The sequence below is a fragment of the Desmodus rotundus genome, chromosome 10 (genome assembly GCF_022682495.2).
Source record: "Desmodus rotundus isolate HL8 chromosome 10, HLdesRot8A.1, whole genome shotgun sequence".
NCBI classification, from domain to species: Eukaryota; Metazoa; Chordata; class Mammalia; order Chiroptera; family Phyllostomidae; genus Desmodus; species Desmodus rotundus.
The window spans coordinates 71,888,333-71,903,723 of record NC_071396.1 but is presented as its reverse complement, the minus strand read 5'-3'; the positions used below and the strand labels follow the sequence as shown (position 1 = coordinate 71,903,723).

At 34.2% G+C, this 15,391-nt stretch overlaps 1 protein-coding gene across 1 annotated transcript in view; it reads left to right on the top strand.

Annotated features, from left to right (window-relative positions):
* The window catches only part of SMCHD1 (structural maintenance of chromosomes flexible hinge domain containing 1), a 139,777-nt gene extending 125,744 nt beyond the window's left edge, over nt 1-14,033 (top strand). The window contains exons 46-48 of the mRNA XM_024580150.3: nt 2,813-2,971; nt 3,266-3,380; nt 13,144-14,033. Of these exons, the coding sequence (XP_024435918.2) occupies nt 2,813-2,971; nt 3,266-3,380; nt 13,144-13,168 (299 nt within the window). The 3' untranslated portion in view covers nt 13,169-14,033. The remainder of the gene's footprint in view (nt 1-2,812; nt 2,972-3,265; nt 3,381-13,143) is intronic.
* The last annotated feature ends 1,358 nt before the right edge of the window (nt 14,034-15,391 follow it).

The following is a 15,391-nucleotide window of genomic DNA, read 5'->3' as shown; positions in this document are numbered from 1 at the left end:
AAATTTGTCTAATGAAAAGACAAGATGCCCTGGCTGGTGTGGCCCAGTGGATTAAGTGCCAGTCTGGGAACCAAAGGGTCACTGGTTTGATTCCCAGTCAGGGCACATGCCTGGGTTGTGGGCCCAGGTCCCCAGTTGAGGGTACTTGAGAGGCAACCACACACTGATGTTTCTCTCCCTCTCTTTCTCCCTCCCTTCTCCTCTCTAAAAATAAATAAATAATAAAAAGACAGAAAACAGTGAGATGGTAGGCCTACCAGTTTTTGCCCAACTTTCCTTTTTTTTTTTTTTTTTTCTGTATTATCCCAGATTTTCTATAGAGATGTTAAAAAATCAGTGTGGACATTGTAAAAACCAGGATATGGACAAAAGAAAGGAGAGTTTTTGATGGTATCTGAAGAAAGGAAAATCTTTTTAAATAACCAATAAGTAATCAATATATAGTTTATAATCATGATATCATCAAACTAATTAACACTTTTATGTTTATACATTCCAAATATGTAGACCAGGTTAGACATTATTTATACTTTATTATGTCATGCTTAGTTTATTAATTCTAATATTTACCTTCTCAGTTATTACTATCCATTTTTTAAGTTAAACCATTCTTAATGTTTTTTAGAAATAGCAAGATTAAGTGCTGTGGTTTTCATGTTTTGTTTTATTATGGAAATAAACCAAGTATATAATGAATTCCCATGGATCTGTCACCTAGCTACTTTTATTTGTTATAACTACCCCTCTCACAATTTGCCTCCGTCCTCCTCTCCCTGAGTAGATTATTTTGGAACAAATCAAAGGAGAAATTCTAGTGTATTTGTTCACATAATTTTCCCCCAGTCATCAGGGCTTATCAGTTTTTTTACCAATACATTCTTAGAATCATGTGGAACACAAAGTTTGAAGAGACCTGAACATTTTCATTAAAGTCTACCTATCTTATGTAACTGCTTAAATCTTCCCGTGATAAGAAAGTTGCTTCTGCCTACTAGGTAGCCTTAACTTGCCTAATAACAGTCCTTTAGATATACTTTCAATTCTTTGTATTATTTTTAGTAGCTTTGCTTATAGTCATTCCCTTAGATACATTGAAATAATTTATATCTCTCTTAATATGTGTCATACAGAAATTAATGCATTGTAATTTTAGTTTTCTTCCCTTGAACTGACTTTTTTTAAGTATTTCACTGTTGTCATAGTAAAGTTTCATCAGTTCTACTTTTTCCAGAGAAAAAATTTCAGACAACAAATACCGGAAAAGCTCAAAAATCATTTATAAGTAGAATTGAATGTAAATTTTGAATTTTTCTCTTTCACAAAATTCTCATAAATTTAGTTAGGAAGTACTTTTAGAGACACTATGGTAAATAAAAGTTACATTTCATATAAAAATTAGGGGCTGATAAGGCATATTAAGCTGCTACTGTCTACTTTATGTATAAAATATGAACCTGCTGTTAGTGCTACAGTTAATGGAAAATCTTTTACACTAGAAATAACATGACTGATGTTCTATTAAAATATTTAAATATAAATAGGATTTCAGTCCTTAGTGATTTGAAGTTTTATGCTATCTCCTGAAGTGCACCAGGTCTGGATACTATTTTGTAAGTCATTTACATATAAAATAAGTATATTTTATGCACATAAAAAAGGGTTTTTTACTATGAAAGTGGAAGTACTATCAGACCAGAAAACCAGTTTTTTTTCTAGGTACCTTTAAGAGTTCCCAGTAAGTCATAAAGAATTAAGGAACATAACAACCTTGTTATCACTCAGTTACACATATAGAATTTGTATTTAAATATATGAATATATTCATAAGCATACACAGATATGCTTGCATGTGTATTGGCTCATTCACTCTTAGTATAGATTCCCAGAATGCTGGATAGTTTTCTTTTTGAATACTGTTCTTGACCCTTAAAATAGAGAATATCTCATTTTATATCTTATATCTAATATACCCTGACTCTTAAATAATTTCTTTAACAGTTTTATGTGTAAACTACTCTATATATTTGTTAAATGTTTGAGTATTTCATTCCCATGAATATTGATCATCTTTTCATGTGATTAGCATCTCAAAAGGCCAGATAATAAATATTTTAGGCTTTGTGATGCAAGAAGCAAAATCAAGGGTTGTATGAAAGTATTTATAAGACCATTTATAATATAACCATTAAAAATTGTATAGAGCATTCTTGACCCATGGGGTGCAGCATGCTGGCCCCTGGACTATAGTGTAATCACTGTGTTTAATATTTAGTGTCTGATAAATCATACAGGTGATAAATAATGTAATACAGTTTAAGACAAGTAATAAGGAAAGATAAATTTTTTTTATCAGAAGTGCATTTTTGAAACCTGTGTTTAAAGTAATAGTCATGTCTGTTAGAAGCAGTGATTTTCTAACAGTACTATATATATTTAATGCATTTGTAGCCCCCCTCAAATTTGTCTGTGTGGAATAAGATTGAATATTAAATAGGATATTAAGCATTGACTGAGTGAGTGATCCCGTTTACAGAGCACTCTTATGTAGAAAACTCCTTACACAGAATTAAACTTGTTAAAGTTAAGCCATTGAAGAAACTTAAAATTTAACAAGCCAACAGTCTAGTCTCATGCTAGGATCTAAACTGTGCATTTTTATTTTATTTGCTTAGAGTGAACGTTTTGTGACTTTAAAAGTAGCTCCCATCTGTTACTATAACATAGTACCCAGTGTTGCCAATTCTTCTTTCCTAAAACCCTAATTTGATATGATATCAGTAGTTTTAATCGAATGTCTTTGGTTTCTTTGCAGATCTTCTTCAACAGTATCGTAATGCTCTGGACAAGTTGAACAGTCTGACCAAGGACCTCAGCAGTCAAGTAGAATACCTTCAGTCTCCTGAAATGAAGAAGAAAAAACACGAACTTGATGAACAAGAGAAAAATCTGAAGCTAGTAGAACAACAATTAGGTATGTGCTTACTTTTTGTTAATGCCTACTTTCTCTGCATGAAGATTAATAATTATGATTAAAGAGGTCCAACCATAATAAGAAAGAATGTGAGTGATCCAGAACTTTATCTTGATTCTAAGTCATCTGATAAATGATGGTTTTAAAAAAAGGTTATAAACTCTTCTCTCAGCAGGAGTAATAAGAATCATTCTCAGTATCATTTATTTATTCTTTTTTTTTATAAATTAAGATGCATTTGCTTTTCCTGATTATAATTCCAATCTTTTAAAAGTTAATTTTCTACCTTTATAGCTATAACTCTCACACCTAAGTGTAATGATTCATTACGTCATCCAGCAAAGGCTGAAATGACAGATTGTCCAATTCCTCCTAAAAGAATGAGAAGAGAAGTTATAAGACAAAATAGGTAAGTCTATTTATAACCTGACAGTTATCATTGGTTCGTTTATCAAAGCTCTTGTCTCATTATGCTTTAGAAAATAGCGTGAGTTTATTCCTAATTTCCCCCTTGAGCCAGAATGTTTTTTTCAGTTGAACTAAATGTTGGATAATGAAGGAAAACATAATCATTATATTTTCCTAGGATACTCCAGTTTTCTAAATGATTTTTGCTAATTATTTGGAAAGTTTAATAGTTTATTTTTATATTTTAAAGTTAGTGTTAAGATTTAAATTGCTTTTCTGTTGTTTGGCTTAACTTTCAAATACAATGCATTCTGCTTCATAGGATCAGCAACTTGATAAATGTAGAATATGCAAAACCATTTGTACATTACTCTTTTAAAAATTGCTTATAATGTTTGGTTTGGAAAGTCAGATATACCATTTAGACAGCTCATCAAAATACCAACAAAGCTTTCTGCAGCCTAACTCAATGGTACAAAAACTATACTTTTTAGATTAGATTTTAGTAAGGCCATAACACAGGAGGATACCAAGGTACAAGAGGTTTTTTTTACACATTATTGTAAAAAGTTTAAACATAGACTTTTGAGACTGGTATTTGGATTTGGTATTCCGTGCCATTTCTAGCTACATATTCTGCATTTATGCAGTAACTATGTGAATGCCGATTTTTTGCTATATATTGCTGGGTGAATACAAGTGGGAAGCATAGGAAGGAATGTAATTCATTCCATATAATAGATGCCTCTAAGGCATTAGAGCTTAAATCTCTCACAGATTTGAGAAGGGCTCAATTTAACAAGTGTACAAGAGATATGGGGAGTTTAGGAACAAGTTACGTGATGCCACCAAGAAGCCGTCAGCCAAATCCAGAATGTCAAGAATGGGACATTGTACAGGAAAGGTCACTGCTTTTGTTAATGCCCTAAAAGAAGGACGAACTGTTTATTGCAGAATAAATGCGATTGAATAATCAACAAATGTAATATGTAGACCTTTTTTTGGATCTGGATTTGAATCCTTAAAATGATAACTTCCAAAGTATTTGGAGAAATTTTAATATCACCTGGATATTAGCTATATTAAGAAATTATTAATTTTGTAATTTTGCATATAATAACATAGTATTTACATTAAAAAGCATACTTTAGAAATGTGCAGTGAGGTATTTATTAGTTAAATAACTTGATGCCTAGGATATACTCTAAAATACTGCAGGAGGAAAAATATGTGACAGGATATCAAAACAAGATTGGACAAAATGTTATAATTATGCAGGTTTCTTGTAATTTTTAAATATGTTTTATTGAAGATGGGGAGCATTTTTTTCAGCTTTCTGAGAGACAAGTAAAGAAATTCCTGCTGAGCAGTTCTAAAGTACATATACTTGAAGCTAATCATAGCCTCGGCACTGAATTAGTCCAAGACTTTGCAGTTACAATAGTATTAGTACAGATGTCACTGATTTTGATTGTATTCATTAAGATTTTATAGCAGTTCAGAGGTGGTATGGGCTAAGTTGTTTAGTTTATCATTAATTTGTTGGTAGTAGTACCATCATTTACGAAGTCATACATTATATACAATAAATCAAATGGTAAAGATTGTGTTGTACTGTATAATGTGAGCCACACATGTGATTTGAAATTTTCTAGGAGCCATGTTAAAAAGAAACTGAGATTAATTTTAATAATAGATTTTATTGAATCTAGTCTATAAAATCTTATCATTGTAACATGTAAACACCATGAAAAATTATTAATGAGGTATTTTAAATTCTTTTTTTCATACAAAGTCTTCAGAATTCTGAAGACACATCTCTATTAGGACTTGCTACGTTGCAAATACTCTGCAGCCACATACGGCTAACGGTTACCATATTGGATAGCAATAGTCATAGAAAGAGCTTATGATGATAAAATCTTGTGTCCTATACATCTTCACCTTATTCCATTACCTAGAGGCTACCTTTGTTTTAAATGTTTAGTTTTAGTTATTTTGTTAATGCCTCCATTTTTTTCTTTTTTTTTTTCTTTTCCTTTTTTTTTTCTTTTTCTCCATTTTTTAAATATACTTAAGTCTGTCTTACCAGTTTTCAGACAGTACAGCTCACCCAACCCCTTCATGTGGAGGTTTGTCTTACCTGGTCTACCTAATGACTTTTGGACTGAATTGTTCTGAATTATTTTAGATTTTTTTCTCTATCATGATTATTTCATTATATTCTACCCTGCAACCACAACCAAGTCATCCATGTTTTTTTTCAGAGGTAGAGAGCAGTAAACCACATAACACTATGGCTGTGTAAACAATTAGTTCTAGGCAAAGTTGTGTGCTAGGATTACATGTTTTTCTCTATAAAGTTCTAGGTCACCACTCAGTATTTTAAACATCAGGATCAAATAAATCTTGCATACTGTATCAGTTCTTAAAATCATGTTGAATTTTAATCCAGTTCTTATTTAGACTCTTTGTTGGATGTAATTTTTTCTTCTAGAGTTTCTAATTTTCTTCCTTTCTTCTTTCACTATCTTGATCACATACTCTTCCTCCTGCTCCAGTGACTGCTAACTAGGTAGGCCTCCTGGGTCTTCTTTGGCTACAGTCTTGGGTTGGATCCACTGTCTTGGATGCCTTGCCTTTCTCTTAAAACTTTCTTAGGAAAAGTATATACAAAGAAATTTAGAGCTCTTGCATGTCTGAAAATGTCTTCATTCTGCCATTACATTTGATTGGAGTTTTCTGGTAATAATAGGATAGAAACAAGGCTAGAATGTACTAAAGGAGAAAGGACTGGGAAACAGTCTAGAGACAATGGCAAGAGACAAAAGGGGGATGGAAGCAAGATGGAAACCGAGAGGAAACCAACAGCCTAGAATGTTCAAACCAAAACTTTGAGAGCTTTGTTCTCTTGTTTCCAGGCATTACAGCTACACCACAGAGTTAGATAACAATGATAATTAGTTAATTAAATGTTAGTATATTGGCTTTAGGTATAGTTGATAGAACTCTAAAGGCTTGTCTAATGCTGGCATCTAGGGAGCTAGCAACCTGATAGTTGTCTCTCCAGCCACACACTTAAAGCAAAGCCTGCTGATCCACTGACCCTGCTCTGACCTGTCCCACTTAAATTTCCACACAGAAAAGAGACTTGATGGGAAAATAGTTCTGTTTTTTTCAACAAGAGAATAAATCCAAGCCAGCAGCATCATCCTGTTTTAAATATAATCATACAGCCCTGGCTGGGTGTAGCTCAGGGTATTGAGTGCTGGCCTGCAAACCAAAGGGTCACCATTTGTATTCCCAGTCAGAGCACATGCCTGGGTTGCAGGCCAGGTCCCCAGTAGGGGGCGCACAAGGGGCAACCACACATTTATGTTTCTCTCCCTCTCTTTCTCCTTCCCTTCCCTTCTCTCTAAAAATAAATAAGTAAAATCTTTTTAAAATTAAAAAATAAAAAATAATATAATTATACAACCAAGAATCATCACGTATACATGCATATGAGAAAAAAATCCAAAATAAATAGTAAAACCAACCCTGAAGGTAATTCAGTAAAACTCATTTTAAAATTTGTTACTTTTAATGAGATTGCAGGGGAGTCATATTTACAAAACTTGGGAGATATTAAAAGAAAGATACAGGTGGAAACAAGGTTTGAGATTACAGATACTGTTGTTGAAATAAAATATTCAAAGGACTAAGGACCCTGGCTGGGTAGTTCATTCAGTTGGAGTTCGTCCCTGTACTCCAAGGTTTTGGGTTTTATCTCTGGCCAGGGCACATACAAGAATCAACCAATAATGCATAAATAAGAGGAACAACACATCAATGATTCTCTCTCTCAAATCAATAAATAAAAATTTTTAAAAAGTCATTGGCCCTGTATGGGGGAGGGGGGAATCAAGGAACTGAAAAAGAAACTTCCTAGAAAAAAAAATGCAAAGACAAAGATAGAGACATAGATAACCAGTTCAGACTATTAGGAATATTAGAAAGAAGAAAAATATGTAGAAGAGAGTTTTCCAGGGATGAATGAAAGGGCACAATGACTGAGAAAAGAGGCAACAAGAGAATTCATAGTAAAATTTTAGAATATTGAGGAAAGGTAGAAGAGTGTAAATTTTTTCAGAGAGTGAAAGGGAGAACAATATTGTCGGTGCAGATTTTGACACAAAACAAACACCAAAAAGTCAACTATTGTTATTTAGCTTTGTGTTGACAATGTTTGAATTTTTAGATTGAAATTTTGGTATACTCTAGCCTGTGACTTCCTCCCCTTTTGCATCTTGTTTATCTTTGGGAAATTTAAATTTCCATTTAAAATTCTTAAGTTTCTATATAAAATTTAACTTTCTGTTTAATTGGTAATGTCCTCATACACAACCTTGGTCTGTACTCTGTAAACTTTTTTTAAAAATTTTTTGGAGTATACTTTATGACTTGGCAAAATGTGCATGACACATAACATTAAATAATGAAGAAAATATAAAACTATACATGGCATGATCTAAATTCTCTAAAAAATCACATACACGCACACACACAAACGACTGGAAGAACGCATACAGGCAGTGGAATTATAGGTAATTTAAAATTTCTTTTGCATACCTAAATAAATTTTCTCTTTTTTCCCCAAAAATATCCTTATTATATAATGTCATTTACAGTTATATCATTGTAACAAATCTTTTTAAAATTTTTTTGCATTTTTTTAATTGTTCAGTTGTCCTGCCTTTTTCCCCATTGCTCTCCCCTAACCCTCCAACACTCCCACCATCAATACCCCCCATTGTCTGTGCCCATGAGTCTTCTAATAGAGTTCCTTGGCTTTTCCCTTCCCCTTCTATCCCCCCACCTCCCCACCCCTCTGGTCACTGTCAGTTTGTTCTTTACTTCTATGCCTCTAGTTCTAGTTTGCTCATTTGTTTGTTATATTGATTAGATTGCCCTTATAGGTGAGGTCATAAGGTGTTTGTCTTGACACCTGGCTTAATTCACTTAGCATAACACTCTCCAGTTTCATCCATGCTATTGTGAAGAGTAGGAGTTCCTTCCTTTTTTATGCTGTGTAGTATTGTATTGTGTATGTTTACCACAGTTTTTTGATCCATTCATTTACTGATGGGCGCTTAGGCTGTTTCCATCACATGGCTATTGTAAATAACACTGCTGTGAACACTGGAGTGCATAATTCTTTTGAATGGGTGTTTCAGAATTCTTAGGGTATAATCCCAGCGGTGGAATTGCCAGGTCAAAAGGCAGTTCCATCTTTAGTTTTTTTGAGGAAATTCCATACTGTTTTTCACAGTGCCTGCACCAGTCTGCATTCCCACGAACAGTGCACTAGGGTTCCCTTTTCTCCACAACCTCACCAGCACCTGTGTATTTATTAATGATGGCCATTCTGACTGGTGTGAAGTGGTATCTCATTGTAGTTTTAATTTTCATCTCTGTAATGGCTAGTAATGTTGAGCATTTTTTTCATGTGTCGGTGGGCCCTCTGGATGTCCTGCTTGGAGAACCATCTGTTCAGGTCCTTTGTCCATTTTTTAATTGGATTGTTTTTCTTCCTGGTATGAAGTCGTGTGAGTTCTTTGTATATTTTGGAGATCAAATCCTTGTTTGATGTATCATTGGCAAATATGTTTTCCCATTCGGTTGGTTCCCTTTCCATTTTGTTGATGTTTCCTTTGGATGTGCAAAAGCTTTTTAGATAGATATAGTCCCATTTGTTTATTCTTTCCTGTATATTGTTTTTGTTTTTCTTTTTTTAGGTTCAGTTGTTGATAGTTTTGATTTCTCATTTTATTGTTCATATTTTTGATCTTTTTCTTAGATAAGTCCCTTTAACATTTCATAGAATAAGGGCTTGATTATGACGAAGCTCCTTTAACTTGGCCATATCTGAGAAGCACTTTACCTGCCCTCCCATTCTGAAAGATAGCTTTGCTGAATACAGTACTCTTGGGTGTAGGTCCTTGCCTTTCATGACTTGGAATGCTTCTTTCCAGACCCTTCTTACCTGCAAGGTTTCTTTTGAGAAATCAGCTGATAGTCTGATGGAAACTCCTTTGTAGGTAACTCTTTCCCTTTCTCTTGCTTCTTTTAAGATTCTCTCCTTATCTTTAATCTTGGGTAATGTAATTAGGATGGGCCTTGGTGTATGCGTCCTTAGGACTCTCTGAGCTTCCTGGACTTCCTGGAAGTCTATTTTCTTTGTCAGATTAGGGAAATTCTCCTTCATTATGTTTTCAAATAAGTATTCAATTTCTTGCTCTTCCTCTTCTCCTTCTGGCACCCTATGATTGAATGTGGAACATTTAAAGTTGTCCCAGAGGCCCCGGCTGATGTAGCTCAGTCGATTGAGTACTGGCCAATGAACCAAAGAGTTGCCAGTTCAATTCCTAGTCAGGGCACATGCCTGGGTTGTGGGCCAGGTTCCCAGTAGGAGGCACACCAGAGGCAACTACACACTGATGTTTCTGTCCCTCTCTCCCTCCTTTCCCCTCTCTTTAAAAATAAATAAATAAAATCTTAAAAAAAAATAAAATAAAGTCCCAGAGCTTCCTAAGCCTCTCCTCATTTTTTTGAATTCTTGTTTCTTTATTCTGTTCTGGTTGAATGTTTATTTCTTCCTTCTGCTCCAAACCATTAGTTTGAGTCCCATTTTCCTTCCCATGACTGTTGCTTCCCTGTATATTTCCCTTTATTTCATGTTTCATAGCCTTCACTTTTTCCTCTATTTTGTGACCATACTCAACCAATTCTGTGAGCATCCTGATTACCAGTGTTTTGATCTGTGCATCTGATAGGTTGGCTAGCTCTTCATCGCCTAATTGTATTTTTTCTGGAGCTTTGATCTGTTCTTTCACTTGGGCCATATTTTTTGTCTTGGTGCGCCTCTTACATATAAGGGGTGGAGCTTTAGGTATTTGCCTGGGTGGGGCAACCCACATTGCTGTGTTGTAATGCTGTATGTGGGAGAAGGGTCTGAGAGGGAACAATGCCGCTTGCTCAGCTCTCAGTAGGCTTTCAGTCACTTCCTCTGTTACCCACAAGCAAATTGGGCCCTTCTGGTGCTGATTCCTGGGGGGGGGGGGGGCAGTTTTGTGTACATTCTAGGACCCTGTGGGTCTCTCCAACAAACTCTCCTGTGGGGCTGGGAGTTTCTCCTACATCCTCAACCCCTACAGATTTTTTCATTCAGAGGTTTTGAGGCTTTATTTCCCCGCCCTGGAACCCTGGATTGCATGGTCTGTCTTGCTCCCCAGTTGTTCCTCCCGGTTTATTCCCAGGCAAATATGTACTGCCCAGTCCCCCAGATGCTGTCTCACTCACCCCAGTCCTCCAGCTACTGCCTTGCCACGTGTCCTCTCCCACCCAGCTGCCTGTCTCTGCCCCTCCTACCAGTCTGGATGAATGTTTCTTCTTTAACTCCTTGGTTGTTGGACTTCCATACAGTTTAATTATCTGGCAGTTCTGGTTGTGTTTTGTTTTTAAATTTGTGTTTGTCCTTCTTTTGTGGTTGTGCAAGAAGGCAAAGTGTACCTGCCTGTGCCTCCATCTTGGCCAGCTGTCCCCTTCATCATCTTAATGCAGTCCCTTTAGCATGTCTTGCAGTGCTGGTTTGGTGGAGGTATATTCTTTTAACCTTCTTTAGTCTGGGAAACTTATTTCACCTTCCATTTTAAATGACAGCTGTACCGGGTAGAGTAGTCTTGGTTGCAGGCCTTTACTTTTCATTACTTGGAATATTTCTTGCCATTCCTTTCTGGCTCATAGTGTTTCTGTTGAGAAATCAGCTGCTTGCCTTATCAGAGCTCCCTTGTATGTTTCTATCTGTTTCTTCCTTGCCGCCTTTAAGACTCTCTCTGGCTTTGAAAGTTGACATTTTAATTCTGATGTGTCTTGGAGTAGCCCTCTTTGGATTTATCCTGATTGGGATCCTCTGTGCTTCTTGAACTTGCATAGCTTTTCCCCTCTCCAAGTTAAGGAAGTTTTCTGTTATTATTTTTTCAAACAGGTTTTCTATCCCTTGCTCCTTTTCTTCTCCTGGTATTCCTATGATGCGAATGTTGTTATATTTCATGTTGTCCTGAAGTTCCCTTAAACTGTCCTCGTACTTTTTGAATCTTTTTTCATTTTGTTGCTCTACCTGGGTATTTCTTCCTACCTTATCTTCCAGCTCACTGATTTGGGCCTCTGCTTCATCCAGCCTGCTTAAATTCCTTCTAGTGTATTTTTTATTTCAGATAATGTATTTTTTGTTTCTTACTGCTTCTTGTTTATAGTTTCTGTTTCCTTTTTCATGCTGTTGTAGTTCCCACTCAGTTCCTTGTAGTTGTCACTGAGTTCATTGAGCATCCTTATAACCATTTTTTTTATTTCTATGTCTAATAAATTGCTTGCCTCAATTTCATTTATCTCTTTTACTGGGGATTCTTCAATTGGGGATCCTTTCAATTGGGGTTTTTTCTTTGTCTCCCCACTTTAGGTGACTCCTTTTGTTTCTGCATCTCAGGATTCTCTGCTTTGCCTGCCTGTCTTCGTGGTTTGGCCTTCTGTGGTAGGAATTCTTTGGGACTCAGTGGTACAGTCTCTTTGATCTCCTTGTTTAGATGCTCTAGGGTTGCCCTTTCTTCTATTTGTGTGGGCTTTCTTGTGCTTGGGTGTACTCCATAAATTTTGAACTAATCTCAATATCTCAAAAACATTTGAAATTAAAGTATTTAGGTTGAAATAGTGGTATATTTTATCCATACAATCAGGAACAAATTTAATAGTAGGAAAGAGCAACATTATGTGTTCACATGTTTTTATTTATATTTGTATATGTATATTACATACTTACATATTTATTATTCACTTTTATAGAGATTATATACCATTTTTCATTAACTCTAAGATGTCAGTAATATAAGAGAAAGTTATTTCATGAACATTAAAGAAAAACACTACAAATTAACTCATGAGATTAAAAGGTAGATTTCAGAGATGTTAAATGTGGAAAAACATGTGGATCTTAGAGTCAACATATATTTAACAATATATGATATTACGTAGCAGACTCATTTTCTTTAATAGAGAGTTCAGTTTTCTAATTCAATTTTCACTCATAAAGATCACAAATTAGCTCTTTATCAAAAACGTGTATCTTCCATTTGGAGATGCCAGTTTAGGGAGCTGTCATTAGAAAATAAAGTATTTAGGTTGTACCTGAATAAAAATATCTGTGTGTGTGTGTGTGTGTGTACATACCCCCCAAGGTATTTGCTCTGTTCATCTCTATATGAATGGAACTATAGGTATCTTTAAATGTTTTTTTTCTTTTGCTTGTCTTTATTTTGTAACATTTTTGTAATAAGCATTATAAGTGTTATTAATTTTTAAAACTAATTTCATTTCAGGAAAATGGGGGGGAAGTAAGGAAAATCTTCAGACTTAGGGTCTGAGAAATAAGTAAAGAAGTGATTGCATTCTTTGCATTGTAAAGAAGTGTGGTACAAATTACTTACCCCTCTTTCTGTATATGTTTACTGCTTTTATTTTGAGGCTTTCCTGCTTTTTTTTTTTTTTTTTGGCATACATGTCAAAGAAGTGATTATGTGCAAGGATTTAATTAAATATGTTTATACTGAGAATTATTATAATTAATAGAACACAGTTCCATTGCATATTTAACCATGCAGGTCTAATGAGGGAGTTTGGGAAAGAAAAATTTTGATACATGTAATTTATTTATTGTTTCCCATTGTGACCAGGACTATAACCAAAACAAATGTGTGAAAGGTGACAGAGAAGAGGGGACCTTTGGTCTCAGTAAGAATGCCCTGCCTTCTGCAGCTCTCTTTCAGAAGACCAAGAAGGTGACTTACCAAACTGTATATTTCTGGGGACAATACAAGGATCTGGGGCATTTATTTCCATGTCTGTCTAGATAAGACTGGAAGCAACCATTCAGTTTTATGAATCTCACTGGACAATATGGATTTACTGTAATTATTCCAGCCAGCATGCCCTGTGGTTGTCATTACCTTGCAGATGTGTCAGAGGAAAATGTACAGATACGGCAGTGACTGTAAAACTGGCACATGACATTTATTAATCCTGAAGAAAAGCATATGTACTATTTTTCAATATGATTACTATAGACATGCTAGAACTATTTCTTGGAAACAAGCCTTTTTATTACTTTTGTGTGAATTTATTTAACGAAAGTGTTTTGTCTGTTATGTCTAAGGGTGGTTCCAGGGATTAGGTATTTAATTTTAAATATGTGAGGAAACTCTTAATGAAGAATGCAAAGTAAAAATAGTCCAAAAAGCACAGGAATCTGGGAATTCAAATGTTAAAATATGTGAAAAAATATGAGTGAATTTGTGACAGCAGTAACATTTTAAATTTCTAAAGACTTATCCTGTATATATATAAAATATGCCTCAGCATCCATTTTTATAAGTATCGTTTGACTATTAATACTAGATTATATAGTCTCAGCCTTAATTCTATATTTGCATTATTTTGTAATTTTTTATTGCTATTTTTAAAGTGTTAAAGAACTTGTACACTTCTACATTAATGCAATAAGGGCCTGCTAGGAAGTTGCCTCAGATGCATTTGAATTGTGTATTAAAGCTAACATGTCAACATATATGTCTTTGTGTAAGTTCACTTATATTGGTCTGTGAAGTTACTTGGTAAGGAAATACTTTTGGTACAGTTTTGTGTCCCAGGAAATGTGTGTGTTTTTAAATCCTTTCTAAATACACAGTGAGGTTAATAAAGAGGATTGGCTTTTTTTTCTAATAGACTTTTTTTCATTGAAAACTTTGTAACAGTTATTACCTTGGAAAGAACTATTACACTGATAACCTGCCTTTATAATTGGAAGTCATTTAACTGTTTTTGCTGAAGAAAGAAATAAAATGACAATAATAGAATCAGCTAAAGAAGATTGGATTTCTTTTAAGTGGAATTTATTGTTATTTGTTCTTAAATACTAGTGTAAAAAGATGAAAGGTCCTATCTTCTACAATTTTTATACTTTCGGCCCTTTGACATGGTTATTTACAATTATTTTAAATGGGTAGAATTAATTCAATTATATTTTTAGTATATAATTTTCATCTAATTTTTACTAAAAAGTTTGAATTTGTATCATTTTTATACTGTTAAAATCACTTTTCAGTTATATCTGCTAAAACATTTTCATGGAGTCATCTCTTCACATTCATGGTTATGGAATTATATTTATAAAATTACTTTTATACATGTTAACTTAAGAGTTTTATTTTGGATGCCTGTTGAACACTTAGTACCTCTTTTGACTTGCAAAATAAGATACCATTTCCAGGTATCCATGGGGAATTGATTACAGGACTTCCTGCTGATACCATAATCCACGACCACTCAAGTTCTTTATATAAAATGGTACAGTATTTGCATATAACCTGCACACATCCTCCTATATACTTTAAACCTGTAGATTACATACAATACTTAATACAATTTAAGTGCTATGTAAGTAGTTCATATACTGTATTGTTTAGTGAATAACGGCAAGAAAAAATGTTGGTACATGTTCAGTACAGATGCAGCCATCATAGGACTAACAATATGCCATCAACAAAATAACTTTTAAATAGACTTTAAAAAGAAAAATGTTATTAAGTCACAAAAACATAAATATTATAAGCATGTGCACCTAATAACAGAGAACCAAGATACATGAAACGCAAACTGACAGAAATGAAGAATATTTAACAATAGTAGTTAGAGACTATACCCCATTTTCTTTTTATTTGTTTTTTTTATTTTTCAATTACAGCTATTATACTATATTTCAATACTATATTAGTTTAATATGTACAACATAGTTATTAGACATTTATATAACTTACAAGTGATCCATTTTTATTTTTTGCATGTATCCAGTTTTCCCAGCACTATTTATTGAAGATGCTGTCTTTATTCCATTGTATACTCTTGCTTCTTTTGTCATTGATAATT